The 22,428-nt window shown below is 48.2% G+C and overlaps 2 protein-coding genes across 6 annotated transcripts; both read right to left on the minus strand.

The window, feature by feature from the left end:
- Positions 1 to 72: 72 nt before the first annotated feature.
- Positions 73 to 9,470, minus strand: KMO (kynurenine 3-monooxygenase). 2 transcript variants are annotated; one of them, XM_068196435.1, is made up of 15 exons: positions 9,288 to 9,470; positions 8,121 to 8,190; positions 6,903 to 7,000; positions 5,966 to 6,055; positions 5,715 to 5,763; positions 5,046 to 5,133; positions 4,057 to 4,222; positions 3,477 to 3,548; positions 2,200 to 2,321; positions 1,626 to 1,773; positions 1,146 to 1,203; positions 952 to 1,034; positions 597 to 698; positions 453 to 512; positions 73 to 280 (listed from the first exon to the last, which is right to left on the minus strand). In XM_068196435.1, the coding sequence occupies exons 1-15, from the start codon at positions 9,339 to 9,341 to the stop codon at positions 113 to 115; spliced, it is 1,428 nt and encodes a 475-aa protein (XP_068052536.1). In that variant the 5' UTR covers positions 9,342 to 9,470; the 3' UTR covers positions 73 to 112. The 2 variants fall into 2 exon arrangements, with proteins under 2 accessions (XP_068052536.1, XP_068052537.1); XM_068196436.1 differs by lacking the exon at positions 6,903 to 7,000 and having other exon boundaries at positions 9,288 to 9,335.
- Positions 9,471 to 10,058: 588 nt separating this feature from the next.
- C7H21orf58 (chromosome 7 C21orf58 homolog) lies at positions 10,059 to 18,803 on the minus strand. 4 transcript variants are annotated; one of them, XM_068196412.1, is made up of 9 exons: positions 18,643 to 18,803; positions 18,331 to 18,396; positions 17,590 to 17,647; positions 16,167 to 16,234; positions 15,436 to 15,579; positions 14,892 to 15,006; positions 12,687 to 12,826; positions 12,067 to 12,233; positions 10,059 to 11,000 (listed from the first exon to the last, which is right to left on the minus strand). In XM_068196412.1, the coding sequence occupies exons 2-9, from the start codon at positions 18,388 to 18,390 to the stop codon at positions 10,985 to 10,987; spliced, it is 768 nt and encodes a 255-aa protein (XP_068052513.1). In that variant the 5' UTR covers positions 18,391 to 18,396; positions 18,643 to 18,803; the 3' UTR covers positions 10,059 to 10,984. The 4 variants fall into 4 exon arrangements, with proteins under 4 accessions (XP_068052513.1, XP_068052516.1, XP_068052514.1 ...); XM_068196415.1 differs by having other exon boundaries at positions 17,590 to 17,714; positions 18,643 to 18,797; XM_068196413.1 differs by lacking the exon at positions 12,687 to 12,826.
- Positions 18,804 to 22,428: the final 3,625 nt, after the last annotated feature.

Consider the following 22,428-nt stretch of genomic DNA (forward strand, 5'->3'; position numbering starts at 1 on the left):
AAACTTTCAAGGGCTGCAGGAGCTGCCAAGCCACATCCCAAGAGAAACAAAATCACCCAGCTGAGCCAACAGTCCGTGCCTTCGTTTTTATTACAAGGAGCTCCCAAGACATTTAAACCACTTGTGTGCCAAAGGGAAGACTTCCAATATTCTTCAGATAGTGGGGCCAGCCCCACAAGTCTTCCAAGCAGAAGTTCAAGTTCCGTGCTAGACGCTTTATCAGCAGGTAGGTGCCACCCAGTCCTGCTGCCCCCACTACAAAGAGCCCTCGATTAATTACCTGCAAGTGCAAAGAGAAACCCCAATATCATCAGAGGCTGGCCCCTACCCTGCAGCACCAAGCAAAATCATCAAAGCTGGCAACATCCCACCACCAAAGCTGAGCAGTGCTGGTGTGCAGGATGCTCCCAAGGCTCATGGCATGGGGAGGATGGGCACCACCCTTGACCAACCTTTGTCTGCCATTTCCAGCGTTGAAGGGCCTCATGGTAGCGAATTCTGGTGAAGGTCACCTGGGAGGGGTTGCAGGAGAATGTCACCACCCCAAAGCCAGGCAGGAGGAGCTCACACAAGTGGGGAATGACACGCTGGCTTACCATGGTGTACAGTGGGACAATGGTGGAAGGCATGAGGGCATGGAGAAAGTTGTCCACGCGCTTCCGGAAAATGAACCATGTTGAATTGACGTGCTCACGCATCTGCAACAGAGCAACAGTCACCCCTGTGCAACGGGTTTTGTCAGGGCTCCCCTGTGCTTTGTTAGCTCTCCCACTGTCCTGGAGGTGATGCAGGGATCAGTGCCTCCTCAGCCCCAGTGACACTCCCAAGGAGCTCTGAGGCTAAAGCCTGCCAGGGTGAGAGCCCAGCCAGAGGCCCTGCCTGCTGCATGCACCCTGAGAGCACTACTGTGTGGATGGCCCATGGAACCACAGGTCTGTGGGGCTCACCTACCTCTACATAATTGTACATGGCTAAATCTGAAATCGCGTGGTCATCTGGCACCCTCAGTCTGGAGAACTCGGGGAGGCAGGCACCTGGCAGAAGAAAGTAACAGTTCACAGGCAGCTCCCTGCAGGGTACCCAGCTGCCCTCAGGAGCAGAGGGATGTTCCTCTGCTCCCACATGTCCCCAGCCACCTCACTTACCAAGGTCATTGTGGAACTGGTCCATTAATTCATCAAAGACCAGACAATCTTCAAAGCCCTGGGAGGAGTATTAGGGAGTTAATAGGAATAAAGGACCCATACTTTCAGGAGAAGTGCTCTCATGGATGCTTAGCTAGTGCAGCTGTTTGGTCCCACTGACCACAGCTTCAGAGCAGGAGTCTTACTCCAGGCCCCTCTGACAGTTTCTTGAGAGAAACTGTAGGGCATTGCCTTTCCCAGCTGCCTGGACCCCCCTCCCATATAGTCCTCTGCTCCATGGGAAGGTGGCCTCATCACCGTGTCCCCTGTCCTTCCCAGGAGGACATCCTGACGGGAGCTCAACCCCTGCCAATGCAGAGGACATCGGGCTGTGGGACAGGCCAGCCCATGAACTCTACAGAGTTAAACACCAAAACCAGGTGTTTGTGGGTGAAAGGAGTGGGATCCCCAGCAACAGGGACAGGCCAGCCATGAACTTACTGCGTTCATGCCCTGTCCGTAGAAGGGCACCACAGCATGAGCAGCATCTCCCATCAGCATGCACCGGGAGGAGAGGTTGTAGGAAGAGCACTTCACAGAGATCATGGCCTGGGCTGGCAGCAAAAAGTAATCGTGCTTCAGCTCTTGCCTTCAGGTAAAACAACAGATTTTGTTGTGTGGGACCACAAGAGAGAAGAGCAAGCTGTGCCACATCCAAGCTGAGGAAGCCAGGTCACAGACACTGTCAGCTCTGGTATGCAATTCCCCAAGCCTGTGCACTAGGCTGTTTGTGCTGGAAAAATGTGCACACAACTTAATTGATATTCAATCAATAACTTGATTATTGACATCTTGGTCCTCTCACTGTGAGCAGTGGTAGATGTTGGTCAATGTAGGAAGGACATACCAGAGACTATGTGAGTTTCTCAGTTAATATGAAGTCCTGGGTTAATTAATTTTAAGAGGAAAGGAAACTGCCTAACACGGCTGAGACTGTTGATATCATCCAAGAAAAAGCCCATCCCATAATAGATACCTGTGATGATGAGTGAAAAGGGGAGATGGGAACACTTACTCTCCGATGAGGGGAATGGCATCTGGGAAGTAGGTCTGGAAAAACCCCAGCACTTGCTCGCCTGTTGTAAGCTTCTCAAACTCCTCAAAGGGCATGAAGAGCGTACAGGTGAAGGACTTGTCCTGCCAGCCAGGAAAGAGGGTCAGTAAGAAGCCCAGAGTGCAGAGAGAACACGTGGCACCTGAAGCAGCAGCTCAGTGCCCAGCCTGCTGCCCGGCAATCAGTGACCCACTGGCACAGCAAGGGACGAATGTCTGGCCACCCCCTTTCTCATGGTGGGCAGGCACAGGGGAGGCAGAAACAGTGTGTGACACTGGCACACTGTCCTGATGCTCCTGGTATGTAGTTTGCAGTATCCAGCTGCAGAGGCTGGTTTGTGGGGGTCTGGCTGGGCTCAGATGTGTGGGCAGAGAGGGGTGCCACAGAGTACTCAGCACTGCGAGGCAGGACTGGCTCTGAGCACCCTGTCCTGCACCCCCTTAGGCTGTGGTCAGCCTGGCACAGGCTGGGTGTCCCTCCTGGCTCCTTCCCTGGACATGTGCCAGTATGTGCCCTAGTGGCCAAGAAAGCCAATGGCACCTGGCCTGTGTGAGAAACTGTGGCCAGCAGGACCAGGGCAGTGATTCTTCCCCTGTACTCAGCACTGGGGAGGCCACACCTCAAGTGCTGTGTCCAGTTCTGGGCCCCTCAGTTTAGGAAGGACATTGAGGTGCTGTGGCACGTCCAGAGAAGGACAACAGAGCTGGTGAAGGGTCTGGAGCACAAGTCCAAGAGGAGCAGCTGAGGGAGCTGGGGGTATTTAGCCTGGAGAAAAGGAGGCTCAGTGGACACCTTATCACTCTCTACAACACTCTGACAGGGGGATGTAGCCAGGTAGGGGTCAGGCTACAGGGGTCCCAGGGAACAAGGGACAAGACGAGAGGACACAGTCTTAAACTGCACAAGGGGAGGTTTAGATTGGACATTAGGAAGAATTTCTTCACCAACAGGGTGATCAGACATTGGAATGGGCTGCCCAGGAAGCTGGTGGAGTCACTGTTCCAGCAGGTTTTGAAGGAAAGACTGGATGTGGCACTCAGTGCCATGGTCTGGTTGACAAGGTGGAATTGGGTCATTATTGGACTCTTATGATCCAAGAGGTCTTTTCCAATCTAATTGATCCTGTGTTTCAGTTATCCTGTGGCTCCTGACCCTCCCAATCCCTGCCACCACAGCCGTTCATCCCCACCAGCCCCATCCTGTTCCCCAGGAGAAAGAACATGGCCCTGGGTTAGCACCATGTTGGGCAGTGCAATCATCATGAAGGTGTTTCTCGGCCAGATATGGAGGTAGTTTGGTTCCATGGCAAACTGAAAGAGAAAGAAAATTGCCTTGTATCCTTGACCTGCCCTGCTCAGCTTCCCCAGCACAGGCTCTGGCTCCCCTCCACACCAGCACAACAGTTCCCATGGGAAGATGCAACAACTACAGGGCCCCTTTCTGGCCCCTGATTCTTCAGGGAGACACAGAGCAAGGGAAAGAGGAAAGGCTAAGAAATATGGGCAAAATTATGATGCTTTGCAATTGCTGATGTCCTCATAGACATGTTCCCATACCTCCAGGACCTCTCAGAACCAGAGTTAATCCCACCACTCCAGGACAGGCTCTCTAGAATTTTTGGATGCAGGTACCAACACTGGCCCCACTTTTGGAAGAGGAAGAGATCCATGCCTTATCTTAGCAAAGGTTTCATCCCCTGACTGAACCCCAGGAGAGAAGTTAATTCTTCCAAAGCTGTTGCAGCAGAGCCACAGTGAGAAGGGGGTGGGATATCCAACCTGTGAAGGTTGTAGCAGCCCCTGGAACAGGCACACTCACATCTCCATCCTTGGGAGGGATGGTCAGCTCCATGTAGCCATGAGGAATGTACTCGTGGCTGTAGTTGAAGCGTGTTTGCCTCATGAACTGTTTCCTGACTGTTGAGAAGGCTCCGTCACACCCCACAATGAGATCGTAGGTCACTTCCAAGGTCTGCTGGTCAGACCTGAGAGCAAGACAGTACCTTGGATCAATCTGATCTTTAAGGTCCCTTCCCACCCTAACCATTCCATGATTCTGTGGTTAATCCTCCTGTAACTTCAGGCCAGCTCAGCACCACTGTGCCCAGAGGATCTGCCTTTTGCAAAATGTGTTAATAATCATCCAGGGTGGGGGAAGATCAGCTCTCACTGCCTGGAAAGCACAGCATTAGCATAAATAATTATCCTGTAGTTTATTAAAAGCATAACTGCCAAGTCTACTCAGTAATGCAGTAGGCACTGTTGGGCTAACGTTGCTGTTTTGCAGAGCCTGCAGCACCTGCCAGGAGGATGGGGGGTAGGACCAGAACTTCTGTGAAAGACTGTGAAACAAGGTCATGGAACCTCAGAATGGTTTGGGTTTGAAGGGACCTTAAAGCTCAGCCCATTCCACCCCCTGCCGTGGGCAGAGACACAACACCAGGGTGCTCAGAGCTTCATCCAGCCTGGCCTGAAACACTCCCAGGGATGGGGCATCACCAGTTATCCACCCTCCCTGATGAGCAATCTGTCCCCGAGCCCAGTGCCATGGATACTGGTACGTTTATCCCCTGCACAGGTTAGGAAGTGTGTGCCTGCTGCCAGCCTGGGGGGTTAGGGAGTTGTTTAAACCTTTCTCAGTCTCCCCTTGAGTGCTGCCTTGATGTCTCTCCTTTCCAAAGCTGGCGCAAGGTTTTGCCTGCACAGTAGTTTCAAAACTGAGATTGCTCAATTGTTTGAGGTTTTATGAATGATTAAGCAGAAACTAACTGACCACAGTGCTTGATCCCATGCTTGTCCAGGGATTACCTTTTTATGGATAATGTCCCCAACTCTGCATTGCACCTGAGGAGCTTGTGTCCAAAGAACAGTTTAGTGTTGGAGTACTTCTCAGCAGCTGTGAAAAGACAACTGAATGTAGAGGGCTTTACTGTGACCACAAAAAATATTTCCAAGAGATCCCTAAATTATAGGGATTTTTGCCATTACAGCAAATAATTTGCTGTGTTTCATGAGGGCCAGCAGGCAGGGCACACTGGGACTGGTCAGCTATGGTATAAACTACTTGAAAAATGCAAAGAATCCTGCAAGGACTTTTTTCTTCCCCACAATGACCTGAGTCATGGACTGCTTTCCACCATCACTCCACTGCAGTTCAGGATGGGATGAGGGTGCCTGCAGTCAGTGGGGAATTTGCATAAATTTGGTCTAGTCTGATTTGCCATAGAGCTCCAATTTCTGTTTGTCTCTTTGTACAATCAGGGGTTATGGAAAATGCCACAAACCATGACAAGGCTGAGGAGGTGTCTCCTGCTTAGCTGGGAAACAGCACAGGTTTTCCTCTGCTAGTTCAGGTTTGCACTTTCTGAGATCTGGGTAAGGGAGCTTGGGGCTCAAAGTCTTCTAGTCACAGGGCAAACCCTAAATCCCCAGCAAAAAGTGTGTTATAAGAATTTGCAAACAGAAGTGACAACCTACCTGTCAGCAGCTCTTTGTTTAAGTTTGCTCTGTCCACAGAGAGAATGTACTGCAAGACAAACAAACAGGGGGTTCAGAAAGCTTTGCTGAAGGACAGTCTGCATGGCCAGACAGGAAACTCTCCCTTCCAAGTCATCCCCTTCCCTCATTCTCTCCAGCCTCTCCCACATCCATGAGCCCCACACTGTCCATGACACAGAGATACAAATGCTAACAAAGACCTCTTGTGCTCTGCGAAGCAACTCCAGTACCTGGTCCTTCTTCCCATAAGGGATGGAGTATTTTTTCCCTGAAGGTGTGTGTATCCTTCTTGCCCTCATGGGAATGCCCTTGGCCACAATCTGAAAAAGAAGGGAACACAACCCACACTTCTGGCCAAAACTGTGGGTTTTTAGTGTGAGTTACCAAGCATCATCCCCTCCCCCAAGCACTGCACTCGAGGGAGAATGGGGGGGCTCTTTGCTCACACATTTCCAAACCACTAGGGAAAACTTTATCAGGGCTGTCATGTCAATTTACTACAGTTTACTGAGATTACTTACAAGCTCATGCTCATAAAAACCAGAGGGACATTGTTTTTGGATAAAAGGGACATGAAAAATCCCAGAGTGCTGGACAGGGCAGGGGATGAAAGCCAAATTACACCCTGGGACTGGGATGTGTGTTGTCAAAGCCTGGGCTCCTCTGCAGGGATCCAGGGACCAGGAGATCCTGCCACTGCCAGCAGCTGGATGTTTAATGGTAGCCAGTACCCTGCAGAAGAATGCTGGGCTCCTAGCCAAGCGTGCTGGGCAGAAAGCAGTGTGGATGGATTTCAGGGGTCAGCCCAAAGATCAAGGTTTTCTGGGAAAATACAAATCTGGACATGTCAGCGGGGCAAACAGCTGCCTTTATTGCATCCTGCTTCATTGCATCAGCTCTTTTGGGAGTCCATCTACTCCTGCCCTGTTTGCCCTCTGCTCCAGGAGGGAGGGGAGCATGGCAGGAAGGTAAACACTGGAAGGTGCTTGGTGTCCCAGGGAAGCAGCCACTGCCAGCAGCAGAGCCCAGCTGCCTGGGGTGGGGAGGAACCTGCTGGCAGATGTGCTGTGAAGCAGAGGAGAGCCCGACTGCAGGCATGCAGTGGAAGAGGTCTGGCTGGGACAAGAAAGGACAGGGCACAGAGAGCAACAGAATGTGCCAGAGTACCTGCTCCTCCATCCCCACAGCCCGCAGGGCTTGGCGTCCCCTGTGAGACAGGGCCAAGTTAATGCTTCTGCCACGGGCAAAGCTGGCCACTCGGATATCTGCAAGGGACAGCAATGGGTTATGGAGGCAGTGACAGCTCAGCCTGCTGAGGGAACATCTCCCAAGCCCCCTGCAGCAACAGCAGGTGGGGTGGGGGGAGTCTAGCCTGGACCCTCTGTGCCACCTCTAGCCTGGAAAAAGCAGCTGCAGCCAAGTGCTGCCAAGGGAATGCTGGATTCTGACAGCACCCCAGTGCCAGAGGGTCCATTTACATTAAGAGCCATTTCCCCTCTACATGGAGAAGGCTGAGCCATGAATGCCTGAGAGGTTCTGCTGAGGCCCACAGACTGATGCTTTTGGGGATATTGGCAGGTCACCTTCTTCATGGCTGACCAGATGGAAATGTCTGGGCATTGGCCTGCTCCTCCTCTGAGTCGCCTCATTTAGACTTCCTGGGTTGTCTGGCCAGTGCATGGGGCAGAGCCTCCTCATCCCAACGTGTGTATCAGTGTAAGCAGTGGGCCAAACACTGGAGTAGTGCAGTAGGATCCATCCAGCTCAGAAGGCAGGTAATAGCAATCAGAGGCTTTTTGAAGCTGTGGAACTTCTGGCAACACTAAGCTGTGCAGCAGAACTGCCTGTTCTGATGTCTATCAGGGCAGGAAGAGTTACCTCAGAGTATCAGGCATGGCTCCTCCCTCCCTTCACTGCACACTTCAGTTATTTCCATGGTATCATTCCCACCTGCCACTCAGCTTGCCATCTCTGCCCAGGTCTTTTTTGTCTGCCAGCTGACAGATACTGAAGATGAACAATTTCTCTGCCTTTGAGCTAGTGGCTTGGCTCTAAATCCTAATTCCTCTTTTGCTGGTACCTTGTAGACCTGGAGGCTCCATCTCTTCTTCTGACCCAGCACTGTACTATAATGTTTTCTGCAGAGACCAGGCTTCAAAGGTGAGGATTTGAATCAGTGTTTAAGCCAAGAATAAAAAAGGACATCATTTTAGCAGCTAAAGAGTGGGTTCCATCCACACAAGATGAACTTCAAATAAATGCTCCTCCCCACCACAGGAGCCAAAGAGGAGAGAGAAAATAATATCCCCAAATTGCCACTCTCAGCTTTCATTATTTTCTTACAGTTTCAGTGAGCTCACACAGTAATGATCAGGCTGACCTTACCTTCTCTGGCTTCATAAACGTCAACATGGAAACCTCGTCTAGCAAAGAAGCAGGCATTTAATGCACCCACCTACAAGACAAGGATCAGGAATGGTGGATGAAGTATCTCAGAGGTCACTGCTGAGATGCATCAAAGCAAAGAAGTGATCAAGGGATGCAGCTCAGCATAAACAGGAAGGTCCTTTGACCAAGAACCTTAGAAGACTTTTTACTGAAGAGCAGTCCTCTGGCAGCCCTGTGTGTTTGCCGAGCACCCAAGACAAAAGCCCATCAAAACTCTTTTTATAAAGTCATACCAAGCTCAGGCTTGTTTACACACAGCAATTGAATGCAGCAGGGCTCACCTCTTCAGCCAGAGACAGCAGGAGCTGGTGTAGGCAAGCTCCCAGCTCCTCTCTGGACTGTGTTTACCTTCCGCACTCTAATTCACGGTGTAGCAGCATTCCCTTGGGAACATAGTGAGGGAGAACACTACAAATATGTCCTGTTTGTGATTTAAATAACTTTTTAAAATTCAATTTTCATTATGAATTGTTGTCAGAACTACAGCCTCTTCTGCCATCACTCTTTTCCAAGAAGCTAATGTCCAAAAAGTCAAGAGAGAGATGTAGGTGCTGCAATGCCCCAAGCAGTCATAGAATCAGAGATTCATAGAATGGTTTGGGTTGGAAAGGATGCTAAACACCATCTTGTTACAGCCCCTTGCCATGGGCAGGGACACCTTCCACTAGACCAGGTTACTCAGAGCCCCATCCAGCCTGGCCTTCAGTGTCACATCTCTCTGCAAGTAGCAGTGGATGAAAACCATCGCCAAACAAAAGCGGGCGGAGGAAGGCGTTTCCTCTCAGCCTGGCATTTACCAGTCTCAGTTCTTGCAAAGCATTTCACATTAGAGATTAGGTTACAGACAAAACCAGCCAGGGGACAGGGGAACCTGGCAGCCCAAACAAGGACTGGAGTTCAGTGTACCGGGGCACCCAAACCCCTTCACCCAAGAAAAGGACAGGAGCCTCCCACAGCAGGAACTCGATCAACCCCTTCGCAACACCCCATCATCTGACAGAGGAATGACTTTAAGAAAAGCATTCACCCCCACGTTCAAGCAGTGTTTTTACAGCCCCAGCTCCCCAGCAAACAATCATGCAGCAGCTAAATGGCATTTCCTACCAGACCACCACCGATAACAGCAACTCTTTTCCCTCGTGGGTCACAGGGCTCCATGCTAGGTCAGCCCCTGGGTCTCAGATCCCTGCTCTGTCTCTGATCCCTCTGCTTCTCCCCAGTCCCACTGCCCTGGCCAGTGGGGAGGGGAAGGGAAGGAATGTGGGTGGCTGAGTCATGCCTGGCTTCTTCTCCCCCGCTTCACATTAAAGTTTAACTTCCAGCCCAGAGAATGTCAGGGAGTCAGCCTGGCTGAGCCTGAGGTGTTGAGATGGCAGCGTGGTATAATTCAGTCAGGCTCTATCCAAAGGCCTCTTCTGGAAATTGTAGAGCAATCCTGCTGTCTCCAAGGAATGCACAAAAGAGCAGGAGGAGAACTTGCATCAGCCAGGCTTTTGCTGGTGCTTCACTAGGATGCAACTGCCAAAGTACTGGTGGGACAATGTGGAGTGACTTCTGGAACCTCTCCTGAGGGTGGTTGTGAGCCACACTATTTGCCCAGGAGTCTCATCCCATCTTTGAGGACATTTTTGATCCAAAGCTGTGTGTGGCTCAGGTGTTTTGGAGTGTGATGCTTAGGAGAGAGTCTATGCCTGCTCTGCAGAAACTTTCCAGGACTAAGATGAGGCTGTGAGGAGACGTCTCTGCAGGCATTATTTCACATGCCCATCCTTGGGAGGAAATGCTCGGCTGAGCCAATGCTGCCCAGAGTAAGCATTGAAAAGGGAGGAGCCAATTAGAGCCAACACAGAATAATTAAACAGCAGACAGTGAAACTGCAGATATTTGTATCACCGAGTACAATTTATTGCTAAACCTGGCAGGCCCCAGCAGATTTGGCTCAGAGAATCATTAAGGCAGAAAAAGCCCTCTAAGAACATCGAGTCCCAGCTGTTGACCCAGCACTGCCAAGCACACCACTAAGCTATGACCCTAAATGCCACCTCTATGTGGCTATCAAACCTACAGGGATGGGGCAGGACTCAAGTGCTTCCCTGGGCAGCCTCTTCCAATGTCTGACAATGTTTTCAGTTAAGAGTTTCTTCCTAATATTCAATCCAAACTCCCATGGCACTACTTGAGGCCATTTCCTCTCTCAGACAGTTGTAAAAAGTGACAAGTTGTAGAGAGCAGTAAGAATTTCAAAGACAACAGAGCAGAGAGGGCAAAGAGCAAGGTAGGTTTTACATAGTAAATTAATTATTCATTAATTGTTTTTGGAACACAGACAGCACATGAACAGCACACGATAAGTTTCCAGCAGTGATAGTTACTATCTTTTCTTCATTCTAAACAAAATTTAGGTCCCTGGGTTTTCTTAATCAGACTCACTCGCAAACTGCACCAGGCAAACCCAGTACAGATGTTCTCCGCTCTAAAAACAGATGGTGGGAATATATTGAGAAAGTGCTAGAAAATCATTGTCCACCTTTCCATGTTAAGCAAAGCCAGGCTCCTGAGAGCATGAAAAAGTGTTGCCTGATAAAAACTCTGAGTGAGCCTTTTAAGAAGTCGTAAATAAAACTAAAAAGAACAGGATAACATGGGCATGGATTAAAGCCTGTCCTCTGGGGAAAAGTAAAGGATGGAAAAGTGCTTGATTTATGTTGCTGAAGAAAAAGACATGTCGATGGCTGAGGAAGAACAGCAGGATTTATTGGTTTTAGAAAGGCTATGGTCCACTTGCAGAAGATCCTGTACTGTCAGTATGTGGGCCACCTGCAACAAGAAAAACGGGAGTATTGTGTTTAGTAACAGCCAGTAGTGCTGCAGCTGCAAAAAGATGTGTTTGGTCTCATACCCTGTGGTGGAAGGCAGCTGAAGAAGAGGAAGAACAAAGTTCAAAGGCCATGACAAGACTACTGATTTCTGCAGTGAATTGCACTGATCCTGACATGAGCCAGGAGTTCTTTGCTGGTTTAGATTACAAACCCGTGTCAAGGGGAAATAGGTAGAAATGTTCATCCCTTACAATCCCATTAGGGAAATAATCTGTTCAGGAATTCAAATCCTCTGCTAAAGAGGGCTGTACAGATACCCCCGCCAGCATGTCACCAAGGCTGCAGCTGCCTCCATCCTGTTTTCCTGTTCACTAAGGCTCTGAAAGAGCCATGGCACAGAAATAAAAGTTGAGTTCTCACAGTGTGTCCCCATGTCATCCCCCCATTCTGTGCTCTAGCAAGGTGCATTTCTTCACCAGCCTTGGCATGTAAGAACTTCCTAGCACCTAGGAAGCCAAGCAGGACAAGCTCAGAGGAAGGCACAAAGCAAGTGAACCCCAGGAGGAGCTGGCTGTGACCTCTGCACGGGGCTTGAGGGCTCTATGGATTTGGGAGCATCCTGGGGAGAAGTTCATCCATTTCTGCATTGAAACCCACCCCCTTCAACTGCAAGCACAAGCTAATGGCAAAGGCTCAGCACTATTTCTGATACTCCCCTCCCTTTGTACCATTTTTCTTAGCTGGCAGTTTGAGCTTTTATTATCCCGGGAATTTCTGATTAGCAAAGGTCCCAGCAGTGCATTAAGAACATAAACCCTGCTGGGAACCTTAGCCCAAATGTAAAACACTTCCCCATGCCCTCCCCACCCCTGCCTTATTTAGGTGACTGCCAAAAGGCGGGGGGGAGCCCCTGCAGAGCACAGCAATGCAGCATGGCAGGCTGGGGGTCTGTGTGATCCTCACCCTTGTCACATCCCCACGTTTATCCCACAATCTGCCTTGCCACCCTGCCTGGGCAGGAAGAAAGGGCTGCAAGCACATGTCACAGCTGCCTGCTTACTTACATCGGCTGGGCAGAGCTGCCAGTCCAGTGCTGCTCTGTGGACGTGGGCAGAAAGCTCCTGGGGGGCACTGGGAACACCCCCGTGGGAGGGTAATGGTGGTGGTGGTGCACCACAGGTGCCTTGGGCCTCTCTGCTCTCACAGCCAGGGGAGCAGCAAGCTGCAGGTCCTTGTTGGAGAGAGACAAAGGGTGGCTGCAGAAACCTCTGCCCCTCACAGTGGGAGAGGTCCCTAGCTGAGGGCCAGGGTTCCGCTCAGCCACCCCTTGGGAAAGGAAGACCTTTGGGATGTGTCTGGAGGACAGCCTGCAGGTTCCAGTACAGAAGGTCCAAGAACACTTCAGATTGTGACTTCAATCACTTGGTGACTTCAGATTTCACCTGATACTCAGACCCCACTCACTCCCTCCAATTTATCCCATTAGTCAATGTCAGGGAAATGCAGAATAACAGGATGGCCTGGAGAGGAAGGTGGGCATCAGGGCATGCTCTGCCTCTGCCCTCTTTCCTAAGGTGCAGTGTCCTCCACAGTGCTCTGGCTCTCCCAGCTCTCTGTGTGTTTTGCCCAGGCCTGGTGGCCTCCCAGGGAGATGAGCCATTGCCCTCCAGCTGGGTGTTGTTACCTGCTGCATGTGCAGGAGCCGGCCAGAGCTGGCCCCCCCAGGCTGTGTGAGCAGCGTCGGTGGCAGAGCCTTCAGCATCATGTTCTGCATCATGATCTGGTGCATCTGAGCATTCTGCATCAGCATCATCTCCACCATATCTGGGAAGAGAAGAAAAGAATAAGAGTTTTATCCACAACTGACAAGCAGCAGAGGCATCGTGGTAAGGAGTGTCCTCCAGCACACAGATTGGTCACTGCAACAAAGGCAAAGCAGCTGAAAGGGGCCACATTGTCCTGTGTTGTAAGATATGTGTGTATTCTATTTACCATCTATTAGGAGTAGGGCAGTTATCTTCTGTTAATTGGGCAGTTTTCTTTATCTCTTCCACAAGTAATCCTCCCTCCAGAGAGACATCTTCTATTAATAGGCCACCGAGTGTCACTGCATGGCTGATAAAATTACATCATCCCATTGTAAAATGCTCCACCCAGAAAGAAGAGCCAAACATTCCTACCTAAATATAATCTGAGACTTAAAACAACAGAGACAACCTTTTCCCACTAAATTCCCAAAAGAACAATTACCTTCTCCACTGGATTCCCAGAAAAAGATCAAACCAAAAAAAACCCGACACCCTTCTACAAAATCACTGCTTTAACAAAACCACATCTGTCACTCCAAGAAAACTACAGCCACCATTTAATCAAAACTGCTACCAACATCCTAACCAATAGTGTCAAGTTGTATTCTACCTCTGTCAGTAGTTTATTTTCTAGTTTTTTGTACTATTGCATTTGTAATTTTTTTAACTTCTCCTAGTAAAAACCTGCTATTCCTATTCCCAAATCTTTACCTGAAACCCCCTTAATTTAAAAAAATAATAATAATTCAGAGAGAAAGAGTTTACATTTTCCATTTCAAAGAAGGCTCCTGCCTTCTTAACAGACACCTGTCTTTTCAATCCAAGACACACGTGAAGAATATTAGCATTATTTCCCCAGACAGTGCAAAGTTAATGTCTGTGAGTGGCGTTGTTCATACCAGCTTTCCTGTTTCTCCTCCCTCCTACAAGAAAGCTGCTGCTGATACCTTGTCTGTTGCTTGCCCTGCAAGCCACAGCCCTGCCTGTGCTGAATGGCAGCATGGAGAAGAGCTGAGCTGCAGCTTTCCCTTGCTCTCCATTGCTTCAGCCCCGGATCGTTGCTTTCCTGTGAGAGGTTTCCTCACATTTATGTGATATTGCAGTGCCACCTTGAGTGAGAGTCCACTGACTCATAGAATTGTAAAGGCTGGAAAAGACCTTCAACATCATCAAGTCCAACCCTCAATCTGTCATTTCATGCACATCAAATCTTCTCACATGATCTCAGGGATCCAAAGGACGGGTGCAGTGTAACTAATTTGCTTGGGGAGAAGTGAAGAGGGAGAGGTGAGAAAAAAATAAGGGAAAAAAATAACAAAGGCGACTCTCATTTTCCTTTTTACTGATCATACAAAAATAGTTTACATGTAGCAGCTTCAGAGAAGTCATGAATGGCTTGGGACTATTTTGGTTATGGAAATAAACTCTGATTCAAAAATCCAGACACTTAGATGAAATATGAGCTGAGAAATACTGCAGTTTCATGACTGAGGGTTCCTGGGTGGGATGAACCTTTGGCTGAAGGCTGAGCCAAGGAAATTGTCCCAGGCTTTAGTTTATGTATTATTTCACAGTAGCACCCACCTATGTTTAGAAATAAACTCTTTTCTTGGCATTGCACTATATTTAGAACAACATTTTCAGATGTTCTGTCCTGTTTCCAAACACAGGGTACAAACAAAAGCCTGAGGAGATTGAACAGCAGGTTAGGAAGGAATAAAATAATAAAACTAGATTTTAGAAGCCTGTTTGCTAATTCTGGAATCATCCATGTGCATGACTTTGACTTTGTTAATATTACTCAGTGCCATGTGTTGAGCTGTTTTGCTGTCCCAATCTTCCCTTGAGTTCCAGTTCCTTTTTCTTTAGTTTTTGTGATAAGAGTTTGCCTGAATACCTTTCACAACTGGTACCCATCCCATTTATGAAGCACAACTCCCCAAGCTCCACCAGCTCATTAAACAGCAGGTCACTAATGAGCTTGGACACCATCTCATGTCCCCTTCCAGTTGCCATGGCACCTGCCCTGCCCTCTCCAGGCCTGGTGGCAGGAGCTGGCTGCTGTGTGGAGAGTTTGTTACCTTCTTTAATGCTCCCAGAGCGGGGGGCTGCAAAGGGCTGGGCTGGGGGAATCTGTGTGATCACAGGGGAGGGCTGAGGCAGCTGCTGGATGATGGTGGCAGGCTGAGTTGGCATCTGGAACAGGAAGGAAAATGGAGAAGTCAGGGCTGGTTTTGGCCAGCTCTCCCAGCTATGGGAAGAGCTGTCATCTGCCTAGGCTTCAGGAGAACTCCGGGATTCTCGTGGAGAAGTGTTGGGGCTGTGGGCTGCATGAGCAGACAGTGATGTGCATTAGAAAGTGGCTGACTGGCCAGGCTGGAGTGTGCCAGTCTGCCACTCCTTTTGCCATCTTGCTCCAAGGGTAAACCATTCCCACTGTTAATTTTGAGCCTTATTTGCAAGATGATTTCCCCTTAGGTGACCCTTGCAGGCAGCAAGGGTCCCATAAAAGAGCAAGAGGCATATCTTCCCTTTTTGTGGGATGAGCAATTCCATACAGCTCCCAAAGATTGTCAGCTCAGACTGGCACAGTGCTGGTGGTGTTTTCTAGGAGACAATCCTTACTGTCTGCTGGATAATCCTTGGTGGCTCCACTTGGGAAGCTGGAAAAGGGATCTGGTAGATTTGTGGGAGGGCAGCTCTGTGGTCATGGCACTGTCCCCCATCTGGTGCAGGTGGCTGTGAAAGCTCTTCCAGAAGGTGCTGCTCCTGCAAAGTCAAGTATTTTCTTAAAGAAAATCTGGTCACAGCAAGGCAGACAGTATGGTTGTGTTCTCTGGATTACATGGGGTTAGCCCCTGGGAAACTGCAGCAAGGGCACTGCCAGTGCCTGCATACGTGTAAACAAGTTTTCCTTTCCACAGATCTTGAAGCATAAGAAAAAAGGATTGGGGGAAAAAAATGTGCAGAACAAGCTGCCAAAAGTCTGGGAAAACATTTCAATAATAGTTGGTATCCTCCACAAGCTAGGAATAAATAACAATTACTACTGTCTCTACTTTGGCATTGCTAAAAATCCCTCATTTGCATTTTGGCACAGAAAGTTTATGAGACAGCAGCTCAGGACAAACAGAATCATCCCACTTTAGTGCCTGACTGAAGCAGGTGCAAGCTCAAACAGCTGTAGTGAGGGAAGCCAAGCTGCTCCCCAGGCTCTTTCCCTGATTAGCTGGCCCAGCCTTTATATTCCAAAGCAGCAGAGCACTAACTCCTGCCCAGCCCCAGAGCTAAAGGCCAGGAAAACACTGAACCCACATCAGCAGTGTCTCTTCCTCCTGGCCAGAGGGGGCTCTTACCCTAAGCTCCTGCAGCAGATCTTTCCTTTGCCTCAGGGCACTTTGGAGCATGTCCTGAGGTCTGTTCCCTGGAAGAGGAAGAGTCTCCATTATCTTCTCAAAGGATCACAAAGACAGAGCTATTACAGCACCTATGTTATGATATTAATGTGGAAAATGTGTTATTAGATAGCCTGATGTTGCATATGGGTAAAACCTTACAACATAAGGGCCTTGTTACCTTTTTAAAACCATGGCTCAGGCCTCCTACTCTGGCTAAGCAGAACAGGACTGTGGGAAAGTGACTCAGCTGAATTAGAGGTGGAAAAAGAAGTTATATAACCATGATGTGCTCACATCGTGGGGTATGGTGGTTGGTTGGATTATGTTTGATAGGATTTTAAACTATGTAACTGGTAAAGGCCTAACTGCTCAAAAAGGCCTGGTTTTTGCAATAAAGAGGCTCTCCTTTGCACCTGCCTGGGGACTCTGCATAGCTCTGCTTGAGTTCTTCCACAAAAGGCTTGGGCTACTTTTCTTGTCAGATACATGTGTGGATGACGTCTTTATGCCATGTGCAGTCACAGCTGCTCAGCAGTTCTACAAAGGCAAAGCACCTCTGAAAAGAAACTCTTAAGATTGCTCTCTGAAGCCCCCTTTTAACCTCCTGGTTTAGGAATCCCTTTCAGGCTGAAAGTTTCTAGATGTGCCCTGTGCATGCAGAGGACGCCTGTCTGTAGTAACAGCTCCAACAAACTCTGGTTTGAATGTCAACTTTTCTGTTTTTATTTTATTCTAAATCAACTTCCTTTTCAGTTCATCCCACACGTGGTTGATTTTGAAATTAAGATTAGCAAGAATATTGTCATATACTTTGGAGCCATGCCCGGCATCTGCTCTGGAAAGCACCATTTTGTACTTTGAAACTGTAAGTTGTTATAGGGGATTTTTTAAAATGTTTGGCCACAGCATTAGAAGATTCCAACTATTTGTGCACCAGATGAATTAATAGGAGCCCACAGTACAGTCTAGAAATATCTGAGCTTCTAGTGGTAGCAGTGAATCCATAGATAATATAAACAGTGCATGTGCCATTCAAAGAAATGTTCCTCCTGCCTTTTCAGAATCACCCAAGCCAAGCAAACAGCTGGACTACAGCAGGGTGTACTCCTAGCTGTAAGAGCTAGGACAAACTGGATCAGCATCAGTTTGCTCCAGCTGAGAGGCTGCACAGGATACCTGGGCAGGAAGTCATCTTATGTTAGTGTTCAGCCGGTTGTTCACTTCCCTTGGTCAGGAAAAAAATAGCTGAAGAAATTCAAAAGATAAAAAGCTCACAGCTGTTAGGGAGGAGAGGGGATCATCTCCTGAGGAACTCGTGCCTGAGAACATAAGCAAGCCCTTTCCAAAATATGCCTAAAATTAGAACAAATGCTTCTCTTACTTGCAGCTGGGAGAGACAAGTCCATCTTCTCTAGGTTCTCCTGTTCATTTTCTAGTCTCTGTTGGCAGAACCATAACCAGAACTGGTTATAAGTCAGGCAGAAAAGCTCACAAGGATTCCCAAGCCTATGGCACAGATTTGGAATGGAGGAAGTAGAGCAGAAGTGGAGAAAAAATGGTGGTTCTTAAAGAAGTATGAAATGTCTCATTACACATCTAGTTACAGTAAAGCCTAGTGATGCTTCCAACTGTCCAAGCTATTTCAGACCTTAAAATTGATAGCATGGTGAATCAGGAGACATAATTTATTTTGTAGGCAGAGAGCTGCATCATATGAAGAACTTGATAATGTTGAGTTTGGGCTTGGCTGATAGTCCAAGGTCTGGACTCTTGAATCACCAAAGGTCTGACCGGGCAACACATCTTATCTGAAAGCAGACATGAAATTGCCTTAAAACAATCTGAGATTCTCTTTACCCAAGATTTACTCCTAAACTTTGCCTGTCCCAGCTCAAACTGGCTTTGAGCTAACTGGTAACATCTCCCATAAAATCAAAGTCAATTTAATTTACTGTAGATCCACGTAAACTTGTAAAATATTATTTAAGAAAGTGACAGTAAGTAGTAGCACTCTTCAGTGTATCTCAGTAGAGTTATAATATTTTAAAATACAGTGTTAATGCTTCAACATGCAAGAGCAAAAAGCAGAGCAAAGGTGACCCATGCAGAATTATTCCCTTACCTTTTCTAGGAGTTTGAGTTTCAGTCGTGTCAGGTGATCCACCACTGAAGGATCTGCCATTATCTCCTGGAAGAGCAGGCAGGCAAAAGCAGGTTAAAAAGTTAAACAGAGGCGGATGGGCTTTCAGTGCTCCTTTTTTTTTTTTCCCTCCACGATTTCCACAGAATAATTCCATTATTAAAAACAATAATACAAGATGAGTAGAGATTGAGAGAAGCAGATAAAAGCTTCAGTTTCACTCCCAGGTCAGAATGAGTACAGGCATTCACAAGGTCACACACACAGCTTTTCCGGCCATTTCTCTCAACATACTTTTGTGCTGCAGGTTGTGATGCTCACAGGAAGGTAACTGAGACTGAATATTTATTTATTTGTCTGTTCCTAATGGTTGCTATCCTTCCCCTGGCAGCATCACTAAGCCTGGCCTCTGTGTTGTTAGAGACTTTTAATTAGCTCAGAGGTTTGTGCCTGTAACCTGGTTGCTAAGTTTATAGTGTCAACAGGTAACATAAACAATTTAATCTCCAGGCACAGAAGCTTGTGTACAGCAAATGCCTGACACATTAGTGGACAAGAAAAAAGGAAATAAAAGTCAATGGTTCTTTAAAACAAGCCCAGTGCCAGCAGTCAGATTATGATCTTGCTGACACTGGTACCTGTTTATTCCACTACAGGGGGTCTGCACACTTTTGACATAGCCCTTTACGTGATTTGTTACCACACAGTGACTAAAAAAAATGAAGGAGCATAGCTGGAACTCTCCCCTGGGTAAGTTCAAGAGTGAAGAGGCTATGGTGTAACATCCTTTTGGTTACCATCTCCCAAGAAACCTGCAGAATGTCTCCCTCTCCCAGCAAAGCCCTACCAGCATAAAAACAGGGTCACATTTATCAGTGACATCCATAAAATGAACACCAAGGCAAGAGAAAAAAAGCCAAGGAACACATACTCCTTCTCAGTAGGATATTTTAGCCCAGGAAACACAAGTTACAAGCCCTTCCTCCCTCGAAGGACACAGCAAAACTGCAGCAGAGCCACTGCTGGCAGCTGGAGCAGCTCAGAGATGCTCCTGAGCTGTGTGAGAGCAGTACAGATCACCTGCCCCAGCTGTGACCCACACAGCCCATCCCTAAAAACACACAGGCTGGAAGGCACTGGGGAAATTAGGGAAACTAAGGTGCAGGGATCCCTAAATCAGCCGTGCTCTGTCAGAGCTGGGGTTCAGCTCCCTCTGGCAGGGCTCTGTGGTGAATGGCAGGAGCGATGAGCCAGAACAGAAAATCCTCTCAACTGCCAGCAGCTCTCCTGGGAAACAACTGAGTCCATTTCTGTACTTGAAAACCCCAAACAGATTTTTCTCTAACATCTTTGACCTCTTCATCTGAGCAGCTGCAGCAGCTTTTGACAAGGGGTTTCCTAGTTATGCCTGTAAACTGCATCAGTATAGATTGTTTCAGTGCTGGGAAAGAAACCCACCCCTTTTTGATTGCTGGTGAATATTGAGCTGGTTATTTTACCATCAACTGGTTTAGTACAGTGCTCCTAAAAGTTGAATTTCTAGAGCCTTTATTGCAGTATGAATAGAGGGTTAAAAGGGAGTTTGACAAAAAGAACCAGGTATTGCATTAAAAGTACAGCACCAGTGTGAAGCAACTGAATTTACTAAAAAGGAAATGAAGAGAAATTTTTGCTTGATGTGACAGGTATCCCAGAGGAAATCCAATAATAGGGGGAAAAATATATATATATTTTTTTAATGGCACTTTCCAGCAAACCTGCTAAAGGATCTCTCTCTTTCCACACTTACGGATTCCTTGGTCACAGTGTGATCCTTACTCCTGGGACATCTTACGACCTGCTAATTAATGGGGTGCCAGGAATGTGCCAGCCACACACAAGATCCTGCTGGAAGGGATCTGTAGCTACACTGAATCCCAAACAAGGGATCACACTTGAGAATGATTATTCAAAAGAGCAAAACCTGACAAATTTAATCCTACAGAGGAATAACAGGTGTGTTACATGCATCTCACAGGACATAATTATTCTGCTCTATTTAGCAGTGCTGAAGTCAGAGTTTGGACACTGCACTTATTTTTAGACCTGGTGGTTTAAGAGGAAGACAAAAAAATGATAAAAAGGTTGCATTTACAAAATTTAGGTTCTAATGAAGACTTTAAAGAACTGGCTTTGTTTAATTAGTAAGATGGTGAAAAGAGGACAGGCCAGCAGTTTTTAAAAAAATGAAAGGATACAGTCAAAGAGTGGGGTGGAGTGGGGGGATTTGTCTGGAAAAACACAAGCATTTGGCTTAATGAGGAAGAGAAAACCTGATAAAAACAGGGAAAGAAATCTTCATTAGCCACTAAGGGAAATGATGGAGCAGCTATCAAAAGAAAAACTTTCACACAAGTTGTTTATGAACAATTAAAAAACCAATTGGGTTTGTTGAACATTGCAGGATTCCTCAGATATAAGAATGGATTAGATAACCTGATGAGGTCCATACCAGTATTGCATTTCTTTGATGGCTTTTATTGATTTTGATAATTTATACCCTTAATTTTAACTTCTCTGAGTCCTAAAAGACAATTTAAAAAGATGTTATGGTAATAACCAAGATGATTAGAGGGGGGGAGCAGCTCTGCTGTGAGGAAAGGCTGAGAGAATTGGGATTGATCAGCCTGAAAAGGAGAAACTTTGGGGTGACCTAATTGTGGCCTTCCCGTATCTGAAGGGAGCCTACAAGAAAGATGGAGAGAGCCAATTTACAGGGGCCTGGCGTGGCAGGAGAAGGAGAAATGATTTCCCACTGACAGAGAGTAGGTTTAGATTGGATATTAGGGAAAAAGTTCTTCTCTGTGAAGCCCTGGAACATGTTGCTCAAAAAAGTTGTGGCTGCCTGATCCTCGGAGGTGTTCACTGAGACATTTCATCAATCAGACTTTGTCTTTTGGTGTTGCCCTCGAGGTAGATGGGCTTTTTACTGTTTACCAATCCAGCACATTGCTCCGAAGAACAGATTTGACTAAAGCCTGTGTTTTTATAACTTAATGATTTCAAAATACAAAGCAGTTTTGTAGCATCAATAAGCAGAGCAAAAGGGAGCTGAAGGTTAGACATCTGGGATCTTAAATTTATGGCCCTTCAAGGACGTTGGAGTAACCAGAAGACTCCAGAGGAGATAGAAGCCTGCGAAGTTGGAGATAACTCCATGTCCAAGAAAATGATGATGGAGGGATTAAAGAATGACAACCAAATTAGCACGAAGAGTGAGAAATCAGTAAGTAACACAGGACAGAATACTGAATACTGAAGAGAATCACGCACCTTAGAACCAATGAACATTAATTGATTTCTGCGCTGAAAATTTACAAATAAGCGAAAAGGCGGGAAGGGAGCCACCAACCCTCCCTGCGCCATATTGGCTGCCTCCATTGGCCGCCGCTAGCCCCGCCCCCATTGGCTGCCGCTAGCCCCGCCCCATTGGCTGCCTCCAGGTGCGCCTCCATTGGCTGCCGCTAGCCCCGCCCCATTGGCTGCCGCTAGCCCCGCCCCATTGGCTGCCGCTAGCCCCGCCTCCATTGGCTGCCGCTAGCCCCGCCTCCATTGGACACATCTAGCCCCGCCTCCATTGGCCGCCTCTAGCCCCGCCTCCATTGGCCGCCGCTAGCCCCGCCTCCATTGGCCGCCTCTAGCCCCGCCTCCATTGGCTGCCGCTAGCCCCGCCTCCATTGGACACATCTAGCCCCGCCTCCATTGGCCGCCGCTAGCCCCGCCTCCATTGGACACATCTAGCCCCGCCTCCATTGGCCGCCTCCAAGTCCCCGTTCCCCATTGGCTGTCTCCCGCGCTGGGCGGGTCGGCGGCCCTTTTGAAATGGCGCCGGACGCTCCCATTGGTGGCTGCCGCGGAGGGGGCGGGGCCGGCGGCTCGCGCCGGCTTGCCCGGGGTATCCCAGCAGCCATTTAGCAGGAGTGGGCGGAGCGCGGCTGAGGAGAGCCGCTGCCATTGGCCGGCGGCCGCTGTGCGTCAGGAGCTGCGGCCAATGGGCGCAGAGGTCCGCCCCGCGCGGCGCGGCTGGAGCGGCGGCGGGTG

The sequence above is a fragment of the Anomalospiza imberbis genome, chromosome 7 (genome assembly GCF_031753505.1).
Source record: "Anomalospiza imberbis isolate Cuckoo-Finch-1a 21T00152 chromosome 7, ASM3175350v1, whole genome shotgun sequence".
Lineage (NCBI taxonomy): Eukaryota > Metazoa > Chordata > Aves > Passeriformes > Viduidae > Anomalospiza > Anomalospiza imberbis.

What these genes read in the sequence shown, in the direction of transcription:
- KMO (XM_068196435.1), bottom strand. Translation starts at nt 9,341, where the DNA reads ATGGAGCCCTGTGACCCACGAGGGAAAAGAGTTGCTGTTATCGGTGGT. An exon ending in TCCCTCCCAAGGATGGAGAT is followed by an intron (nt 3,549 to 4,056) that starts GTGAGTGTGCCT and finishes TTTCTCTTTCAG; the next exon opens with TTTGCCATGGAACCAAACTA. An exon ending in CCAGTTCCACAATGACCTTG is followed by an intron (nt 1,035 to 1,145) that starts GTAAGTGAGGTG and finishes TTCTTCTGCCAG; the next exon opens with GTGCCTGCCTCCCCGAGTTC.
- C7H21orf58 (XM_068196412.1), bottom strand. Translation starts at nt 18,390, where the DNA reads ATGGCAGATCCTTCAGTGGTGGATCACCTGACACGACTGAAACTCAAA. An exon ending in AACTCAAACTCCTAGAAAAG is followed by an intron (nt 17,648 to 18,330) that starts GTAAGGGAATAA and finishes TTCTGCCAACAG; the next exon opens with AGACTAGAAAATGAACAGGA. An exon ending in GGCTCCTGCACATGCAGCAG is followed by an intron (nt 12,234 to 12,686) that starts GTAACAACACCC and finishes CTCTCCAACAAG; the next exon opens with GACCTGCAGCTTGCTGCTCC.